The following is a 10663-nucleotide window of genomic DNA, read 5'->3' on the forward strand; positions in this document are numbered from 1 at the left end:
AAATGTAGGTACAAAGGTGAGTCATGATGAGAAAGTAAAATCATGTCGGTTAACTGTTAAAAATGTAAAAATGATTCGGACACACGAGGACTGATTAACGGAAACCTCAGAAAACATCACATGATATTTACATGGCAGTTTTTAGGTATACACATTCATCAGAAGGCACATCCAAGTCAAATGTGACCTCTTGAACTCTGTCGGGGTTTATGATTGCATTTCCTTTTTGCTCGATCCTTTAAATGGTTCGGTCCTTTACAAGAATTTACACAATGAGTCATCAAAAGTGCCTGTTCTAATGCATGTTCTGTAGCCCATGATTATCTAAGATTACATTAAACTGTATTCCCAGTGTTATCAGATAACCTCTGTAAAGATACATTGCTTCCTTTTAAAAGGTCAGTACACTCAATCATCCCTCATGAGGCTGTAGCCCCGAAAAATAGAAGTCTCTGGTTGTTCATGGTCCGAGAAAACAAAAGAAGCCAGATTGAAAGATTCACCCTGTTGAAGTTGGGAGCTTAGTCCAGCCCACTTCCTCGTAGACGGCTGTGATGCCGCAGCAGACCGTAGCCAAGAATTTGGTCCACGCCGCCGCCACCTCTGGCGTCACGACCTCTGGAAACTCTTCTCCCAGGACTTCCAGGATCACTCCACTGAGGATCTGGGCGAGGCACAAGAAAATACAGTTCAGACACTTTAAAGGGAGTAAGAGAGTAAACTGTGAAGATTCATACTTCTCTCCGATCTGTACAGTATACATGTAGCTTTTGGCAGTGATCGTTAGCTTAGCATTGGGACTGAAAACAGGGAAACAACTAGCCTAGCTCTCAACAAATCTGCCAACCAGGATATCAATCTATTGCCGCCAACAACTATCCCAAATGCACTTTGTTGCTCTTCATTCTGACTTCTGCCTTTGCTCCCATCATAATTATTATCCAAATCTTTTTCATTTACTTTATGATGCTCCAGTAAAGCGACCTTTCACCTCCGTGTGTTTTGCAATTTGATTGGGGGGTCTGCATTGTTGCAAATGTGATTGAATGTGTGGCACAACATAAACGTACTTTACGCTAACAGTTTCTAATCCAGGAGTAACTACAGATGACTCGGGGAAATACAATATGTTCGTGCTAATCAGCTGAATAAGGGCTGCTTTTTTAGCGCAAAAAATCAAGAGAGTGTACGATGTTGGTGGCAAAGATCACAGCATGCTAACTCCAGCAGTAAAGATGCTAACTGCTAACTTGGTAGAGGACTTGAGCCGATGGTCCTCTGATGAAAGCCTTTGTATTTGCAGTATTACAGACTGGGTGTCTTGTGCGACTTTCACAGAAAAAATCACAAGCGGCGCCCAGTTAGTGACGCGTTTCCCATCACCCAGCAGTGGTTGGTCTGCCAGAGAGGGTAGGCGGAGCTAAGCGGCTGCTTTTCCGGTCTCTGCAAGTGTTGCGAATAAACAGTAATCTACTATGGCTGAACAAACAAAGAAAAGATGGATGACTACAGATACAACTTCAACAATAAGTGAGAATCCAAAGAAAAAGAAACAAACTCGACGCTCAGATGAAGCAAACAGTCTGAAAAGGAAAGCGACCGTCAGCGAGGAAAATCAAGTTACAACCGGAGTCAACCGTGGACGTCACACATGCAGCACTGTCTGGATATCTGGGAAGTGTGCTCCCGCAATTACTGTATTTTACCATAGGCGCCAAAGACAACAAAACTTACTGTACATCTTCGAGATTATAACTTTAATACAGTAAGTTAGCCTTGTGGGCTAAATGTAAGCTACCTCTGTCATGTGCCGTGTGCCTCCGGCTAACGTTAGCTAGATCTGGCTGGCAGCTGCTAGCTAGATGACTCTGCATTAGGTATGTAAGTCTAGTAGTGCTTCAGATGATTTGCGAGTATTAGTATATTTAGATATTTAGTATCCACAAAATATTCTGTTGTAAAAGTTTTCGTATTTGTTTGTTTTTCAAAATAATCAGCAACTGCTTCAAACAATCCAGCCCCCCGATTGCTCCCCCAAATCACGATACCCTGCTGCCCTCTAGTGGTCAAAAATACCTTTAATTAGTTGCTTTTTTTAGTAATTTAAACACAAATTTCTTTAACCTTTTTGATAAATGTGTGACTTCTTTTTGTTTACCTTGAAGTACACAGGCTCCACCTTGTGCCGGAGCGCGTGGGCCTTCCCCACCAGCTTCAGCACCGAGGCCACCTTGTCTGAGTTGTCCAGGCTCTCCACCAGAGTATTGATGGCGTTCATGACCCTGTGAGCGTGCTTCCTCAGCTGGGCGCTGCGCTCCAGCTCCTCCGGCTCCTTGACGTGCTTGAACTGGCTGAAGTACTGCTTGGATGAGGGGAAGTTCACAAACAGCCTGAGAGTGGAGGAGAAAGAAAACGGGGAGAATATGAGTGCGAGCAGCTGCTGTGAAGCTCGGCTAATCTCGACGCCCTTCAGCCTGTACCAGCCCGATCCTGCTGAAACCCACGTTCACTTTTCTTCTGGCTGGCAAGATACCATGAGTAAACAAGCGCGCTGACATGAGAGTGCTGCATATTTTCCTTTTAAATGTTTGCTTTAAACTTTTATCTTGGTGCAGCGAGGTATGTCGTCCATATATCTAAAGAAAAACCTGACGAAATGTGGAGACATTTTGACACTAAATGGCTGAATAACTTTGTTATAATAGCGAGAAGAGATTGTGAGTGATTCTACCCTTGTTAACGTCTCAATTCCTCTGCATATACAAGATCAAGCATGCTCCGCCTTTGCTAAGAAAGTGCCAAAGTCATGTGTTGAGTTTGTTTATGTTTGCTTCTTGCAGCATCAGATAAAAGAATCCATACCAGATGTTTCTGCTGGGTGGGTCGATCTCACTCTGATAGTGTCCGGGGGGGAAATAACTTTGGCTTTGAGAAGCACGTGTTAGTTTATTCAGTGTTATCTCAGTGTTTGTATGCTGATAACAGTTGGTCAAAAGCAGATGTGGAAGAAATAAAATCCTCTGCTTTCTCTGTAAACATGAACAGGGTTTATACCAGTCCGTTTAATCCCACTGTGATGGTCCGCTAGAATTCTGCAGGAGCATTTATTGTTCATTAATCATACCTATCCATCCATCATCTATACTGCTTATCCTGTTTAGGGTCGCGGGGGTGCTGGAGCCTATCCCAGCTGTCATTGGGCGAAAGGCGGACCCTGGAATGATCGCCTGTCAATCACAGGGCTGACACACACAGACAGACAACCTTTCACACCTACGGGCAATTTAGAGTCACCAATGGACCTGACGCATGTCCATGTGCAGCCGCCCTCATTCTGACATCGCTCCATTACTGCATGTGTGTTTGTGCATGTCTGTATTTCTGGGCTTGCGTGTAGCATGTTTGTAAAAATAGAGTGAAAACATCGACTTCTCCCTCTGGGATTAATAATGTATGTCTTCTTCTTCTTTGGAATGTGGGAGGAAAGCGGGGTACACAGGGACATATGCAAACTCCACACAGAAAGGCCCCCTACGTCCGAACCAGGATTCAAACTGTTGCCTCACAACCGTCTCGCTGTGAGGCAACAGCGCGAACCATTGCACCACCGTGCAGCCGCCTATCCAGTTATCTATGCTGGGATTTATTCGCCTTAAAGGGGCCGTATCTTCTGAGTGGATATTCTCATAAATTGTGTATTCATTGTTCACAGTGAAAAAGTGAAAACTGCATAATTCCTTGTTTTTCCAGAATCACATATTTATAAAGGTCGCCTCTGAAATGGGCCGTTCAGAACGGCTGCAGGTTTCTACGTAGAACCTTGCTTTCGCTGAAATCAACCAATCGTCATTCACCGTCATTCACCTCAGGCGGCCCGCTTGCAGTCGAGACGTTGTCAAGATTTCAACTCACCATTCCGATACTTCCTCCTGATTCTGGCTCGTACACATAAGGCCGAATAACCGATCCTAGAGCAGCCATGTTTTCTACATCTTTGGAGTGATGGTGCAGTGCGGCCGTTGCAAAGGTCTAACCTTTGAACAGCTTGTTGGCTCCAGGAGGATGGAGAGGCTCCGAAAAATAATTACCTTAAAATATGTACAAAAGGGGGCGCTGTTTAGCTCAATTGGTAGAGCAGGCACCCCATATTCCGAGGCTACAGTCCTCGTCGCACTGATCGCAGGTTTGACTCCCGGTCTGCCGATCTTTTGTGCATGTCATCCCCCACTCTCTACTCCCAACATTTCCTGTCTATGTTTAGCTGTCCTATAAATATAGCCAAAGGCAAAAAAAAATTTTCTTTAAAAATATGTACAAAACAAACTTTACCAACGTGATTCAAAAACACATTAGAATATTACAAAATTGATTGCGTAGCTAAAATATGTCACCTTGAACTTGTAGCAGAGATTTGGCCTCTGCATTCATGCACACAGTCTTTGTGTTACTGTACTGTGAACCTGTATGCTCAGGTGTTTGTGATTCTGTCCTGCGGTTTCTTTCATGCCTCAGAACAGAAAGAAAAAGAAGTTCAGGATCCTGCACGAATTGGAACAAAAGGTGAAATGTGTAATTACAGAGGGCGAGAGAAAGAAAGGGAATGTCACTTCCTGCCTGTCGGGCGACCACGTCGAACACCTGATGCCTTTGTATTTCTTAATGCTTCGAAATGCAGTTTTTATTGCTGCTGCAGGCTGCTAAATGTGTCTGCATTCACATTCTTGTTCAAGTTCCAGGTCTGACAGTTTTCTGACTCACACTGTGTCACTCCAACAACGCTTTCTTTCAAGTTTTGTATCCCTGTTTGACCCCCAGAGGTGTCATAGAGAATTAGCAAAGAGGAACCTAAAAACTCCCCCCTCCCACAGTCTGGGAAGACGGCCAATGCATCTGGTTGCTGCCTATCTAATCCCGATGTCTCATCTCCCGCGGCCTCGGCTACAGCTAACACAAAAAGGAAGCAAATATTTCTCTGTTGGCTCTCAAACATATGGCTGGATATCGGAGGTTTCACTTGGAATTCAAACATTTGGAGAGGAAGAGGAGAGAGGATGAGGAGGGGTCTTAATCTCCCAGCACAGGGTGGGGCAAAGTGTTCCTAGTTTCACTGCAAACTAATGAGGAACGGAGCAGTTTAATCTCTCCGTCGTGTAATTGCATGACCTGTGGTTGCATATAAATAGCCTCATTAGTATTTGATATGGTCATTGGACTCTTAATCCGTTCTTATCTATTCTTCGAGACTTATTGAGGAGCAGAATCCGGGGAAAGTTTCTCATTTCAGAGCTGTCATTTGCCACTTTGGGTGTTATCTGCTACAGTTATAGCTTGACAGATTCGAGGGGCTAAAAGGAGAATTTACCGCGGTCACGCTTATCGATCCATCCCCATTCCTCAAATTCCTCAAGGTTACGGGGTCTTTGTGAAGGAATTTGGAGGAAGAACTAAAGAGGACGTGTTTATCAAAGAAAAAAGAGGAGAGTAGGATTCAGATCTGTTGCATAATGTTACAAATAGTCAGTCATTCGTGAGACTAAACATTATTCTACTGATGTTCGCTGTGCAAGTAGCGAGTCAGCTCTGCGTTTTTTCTGCTACCCTCCCTCTCAACTTTCACCTCCTGCAATCATACAGGATTATAAAGGCATGCAGTGTCATGCAGTGATTCTCATCACTTGTAAAAGACAGCAAAAGCCTTCAGAATCACCTGACTCCCAGAGGAGTGTTGTTTTAAGAAAGCAGTTTCTCTTTGTTGGTTTTAGTGCTTACAACAGACATTGGCTATAACTACTGTATAACATATGCTGAAATGACAAGTCAAAAACACCTCCAGTGATAGACATTGTGCTATAAAGACCAGCTCCAGTCATGTTTTAAAGTGATAATCTGGAAGATTTTCATGTAAATAAATGTCTGTTAATGAGGTAACACGATGGTGATTGAGTCTATGGCCCACTGATGAAAGCCTTAGCATTTGCAGTATTACCGACGGGTGTCTGTGGCGACTTTCACGGAAAAAATTAAATCGATCAAACAAGTGGCGCCCAGTTAGTGACGCGTTTTCCATCACCCAGCAGTGGTTGGTCTGCCAGAGAGGGTAGGCGGAGCTAAGCGGCTGCTTTTCCGCTCTCTGCAAGTGTTGCGAGTAAACAGTAATCTACTATGGCTGAACAAACAAAGAAAAGATGGATGACTACAGATACAACTTCAAAAATAAGTGAAAATCCAAAGAAAAAGAAACAAACTCAACGCTCAGATGAAGGAAAACAGTCTAAAAAGGAAAGTGACAAAGGGAGCCATCCGTAAACGTGAAATCCTCAAGACATAAAATGCTCTGCTTGAAATAATAAATTGTGTCTGATATGTTTTTTCTGCAAAATACACTTAATTACCTTCTAAAAAATCCTCCCAAGGCATATCCTCCTTCTCTCTCATTAAAAATTCCCAAATCTGCATAGGCCCCGCCCACTATGCAGATTTCAAACCGCCCCCTCTGTCGCTAAAACAAAACACGTCTCTGCCAACGTTTGGTGGCAACTTGTTGAAACTAGTTGAAATGTAGTAATTAGTAGCAGTAACGTTAACGTTAGTAGTCAGAAGTCAGTAGTGACTTATGATGACGGTTACAGCTGGTTGCCATAGGTTACACATAATGATATGTATAGCGTCACCCCGTCTGTTAACGGGATTGGCACCTTAGGTTTGTGACATCACAAACCTGCCAATCTGATAATGTGTTGTTCAGCCTGTCCTTGGTACACTGCAGTTTAAAAGCAGACAGGCCCAGCCATGGAGATGACTGCTTGTGTTGTCCCTGATATGTCTTGTAGCACATGAAGAACACCACATGGAGATGTTTACAAGGTTAAACACTTTTCACTGGAGGGGGGCTTTAACTCTTTAATCCCTTTGGTTTCAGAGAGAAGAAGCGACGGAGGCACGCTGCTGTAGGTAACCTGGCATTCAAAACATGACCTCCTCCAGGGGAGGGAGCCCTGCGAGTGCCAAAGATGTCGAGCTGATGGATTATAATGTTTATCCTCTGTCTCTGCTACATGATAAATTGGATTAAGGAAAAAGGGAGAGGTGAGAATATCACACGAGAATATACGACTTTAGACAAACTGAAAACTTGTGAAGTCTATGAGATAATTAAAATATAACATCGACTGTATTCTGAGGGGTATGATCCACACTTTGAACTCTAACGAAAGTTTATTTAGTTGAATATCTTTGCTTAGTTTTTAGGCCTGTTGAGCAGCAGCAGGTGTGGTTATGTTACTATGGAGAGAAGAGACGAATGCTAATATGACCTTATCAGTTGTGAACTAATTAAAGTGGCAGAAATTAGGAGAATGATAATGAAAAAGTCCTAAAATTTGGATTATGCATGTTGTTTTGTTCGACGTGCAACTCCTGAAAGTAAGAACAAGCTGTGTGTGAAGCTCAAACTAAAGTACTTGCTTCTGTTTTTCCGTCCAGATCCTTTAAATGTTTTCCTAACTGTGTGCTCAACCTGCATTTGAGTGAAACTAAGAAAAAGAAATACCTGACGAGTATGGCCACTCCAGCGTCATCACAGTTCTGGTAGACTTTGGCCCAGGAGTCCTGGATCATCACCCGCTCCTTCTCCGTCAGTGGGCTTGGTCGCTCCAGGTGGTCCACCTCTCCCTCTCCCTGCATCCTCTCCATCTGGGAACACAGCTTTCCCTTACTGAGCACGTGCAGAAGGCAGGGCTGATTGAAGTAACCCCCCCCCCCCGCCTTTAAAAATAACACTATTTCTACCCTTTTTTCCTTGTTTATGTGTCTTTCTTGTTGAGGAAGCGGATCTGTTTCCCTTCCCCCCTTTATTCCCAGTGAGAATATTTGCTCTCCACCTCTGAATCTCTGCTGAGCGAGAGTGTGAGTGAAGAACAGGCGGAAAAAACACAAGAAACACACGCAGCGAGCGAGGAGGAGCCTCTGTACTCTCTCTTTTTACACTCTCTCTTCCCCCCCTTCTCTCTCTCCTTCTTCCCACCTCACCTTTGTAGGTGGTGTTTGATGAAAACATGCAGAGAAACGAAACAAATCCTTATTAAATAGGCGAGTCAGATATGTAATACATGCAGTGGATGAAATGTAAGATTATGACGTTAAAATAAGATCAAGGAGCACATCAGTCTGACCTTTCTCCTCCATCGTCACCATTCCAGACTATCAAGGAGATTAACCTGTAATGATATTGAATTTCTCACAAAGCCTTGCCGACGTACACGTAAAAACACTTTACCCACCGCAAATGAAACAGCATGACGTCCATCAGAAATAGGGCAGGCGTCATTTGGGTTTGATCTGTGCGTCTGACAAGATAAAGGTCACATCAGAGTGTTTTAAGTCCATTTTGCGTTACTTCGCCTGTTTTATAACATGCAGGAACTCAGATAAAGTGCACGCTGCACTGTTTGAAAAGCATGCATTTCACTGTTTTGCACTTGCAGACGTTATCAGTGGAATTTTACCTCTTAGAAGGCAGGAAAAAACAGGAGCAATTAGCCAAGAATCTGGGCGGTAAACCTGTCAAAGGAGAGCAAACATGGGAGCAGTCGTCACATCGTTATAAAACCTAAGACTGAGGTGATATTTATTGCTTTTGTGCAGAGGTACAATGTACAGTAGGTGCCAATAACATGCAGACTGGTGTTAAACATTGACAGAGTCCTTGGGAGTGATCAGGATGGTGAAAAAACTAGGTAGACACTTCTATCCAGGATTGCTGTGACTCAACATTCACCTTTGTGCAGACCTTTAATTAAACCAGCTGATCAACATTTTAACTTAAAGGTGAAACTATTCCAACGCACACACTCTCAGATCACGCAAGCAACCAAGGTCACAGTTTTCTTTTTTAGCTCCTCACTGCACAGGTTCATATTAAAACCTGTTTGTCAAGGAGCAGATAAGGTTGCCGTGGATCAGACAAACAAGAATCAGTCAATGATTGTAGATCATCCCGCTCTGCTTATATTGATTGATGTTGCCATGATTTGTGGCTATTTCTCCTAACCACACCCTCTTTAGTATATTCAAACTCAGTTTCATTTGAGTCATGTTACACCTTTAACTAATTCTCCTCCTCAGATCATGACCTCAGTATGTTTCATCCAAAGGCATTAAGGGTAGCTCTACTATAGATCCAGGGCTAATCAGTCATGACATCTAGTGGATGTCTGGAGGAATGCTGCTTTCAGGTCAACAATGTCATTTGTGTGATGAATGAAATGTAGGCAGTTAATGCAAAATATCACGAGTAAAAGCAGTTACAAATATCAATAGAAAGCCTAAACTGAATGCATCATTTTGCATGATTAACTAATACATGAATGTGGATGAGTTACTATCCGTATGATTAAAACTTTTAAAGCTACTTAAATTATACTTTATATGATTAATAATTACAAAAATATTATTATTTGTATAACAAATACCATATTCACATGGAGGCCATTTTCCTTTAAACGTCACGCTCAGGGTAGGACGCTAAAATCCTGTCATAATGTTGTACTGCTTTGTTCCAGTTTGCACGTGTAATACATAATGTAAACTGACAAATTGTTATAAATTTAAAGCTCTATTACTCTCTATTACAGTGCTATTAGTTAGACATATCTGTGAAAAATCTGGAGGGAAACTAGGCCACAATTCAAGCTAAAACAACATATTTTACAAGCAACGAGCTACCATTAGAGAACAGCTAACGTTAGCATTCAGCCACTTACTCGCTAATATTGCTGTTAGCTTTGGAAAAGGCTGAAAGATAATTTTACCGTTTGCTAGTGTTACATGAAACTATAGGAAAGCTACATTAGCTAACGTTATGTTAGCGAGGCATTCACTTGCTGTCAGTTGTATTGTTAGCAAGGATGTGGTTGAACGCTAGCATAATTTGCTGTCTGATTGGTAGCTAATGGGTTGTCAAATGTGTTGTTTTAGCTTGAAATATGGCCTCATTTTTCTCCAAATTCATTAATTGTATTTTAGAAGCTACTTTAAAACCGTGGTCAGTTTCCCTACATGTATGACTTACAACATGGAAAGCAGCAGCATGACTTCTAGCATTTTTCCTTCCACTCTAGCTGGACATCGGGCAAAAAGGGTCGCCATGATAAATTGGTGAATATTTTTATGTTTATTTGTAAAGGGACAAGCATGAAGCAAGTAAACCTATGCCACACACTACAGCATTTATAGCCGTGGCTAATTTGCAATGCCCGTCCCCTGATGGGCCTTTAAAATACATGAAAACAAATACACATGAGACAAAACAGACTCAACAGCAATAAAACAGATATGACAATACAGGATACAAAATATCCTACAATAAAACGAACTGTAAAACAGGAGGCACAAAAGGAAACATGACTACATAACTGAGCCCTCTTCAAAAACTACAAGAGATGGAGTCATATAAACATTATTAGACCATTTATCAGTTTATATCACTGAGAAATAAATGGCCGATCTTCATTTCGAAAAGATATTCCTGTTTATTTACAAAGTATTTCCTAATCTCTTCTTCCACATTGCCGTCCAGTTGGTGGCGGTAATGCACCTCTAAGCTGGTTTGCCAACCGCCAAAATACACCAACGAAGAAGAAGAAAGAAAGCCTGTAGTGTGGAC

General features: G+C 42.4%; 1 protein-coding gene across 1 annotated transcript; it reads right to left on the reverse strand.

Moving 5' to 3' along the window:
- Positions 1 to 7889, reverse strand: LOC138604261 (cytoglobin-1-like). Its single transcript, XM_069676149.1, has 3 exons — positions 7550 to 7889; positions 2159 to 2390; positions 1 to 664 (listed from the first exon to the last, which is right to left on the reverse strand). Exons 1-3 carry the CDS (start codon positions 7690 to 7692, stop codon positions 500 to 502), a joined length of 540 nt encoding a protein of 179 aa, XP_069532250.1. The 5' UTR covers positions 7693 to 7889; the 3' UTR covers positions 1 to 499.
- Between the last annotated feature and the right edge of the window lie 2774 nt (positions 7890 to 10663).

The sequence above is a fragment of the Semicossyphus pulcher genome, unplaced genomic scaffold (genome assembly GCF_022749685.1).
Source record: "Semicossyphus pulcher isolate SPU_LCO1_2020_fin unplaced genomic scaffold, fSemPul1.0.p SCAF_25, whole genome shotgun sequence".
NCBI classification, from domain to species: domain Eukaryota; kingdom Metazoa; phylum Chordata; class Actinopteri; order Labriformes; family Labridae; genus Semicossyphus; species Semicossyphus pulcher.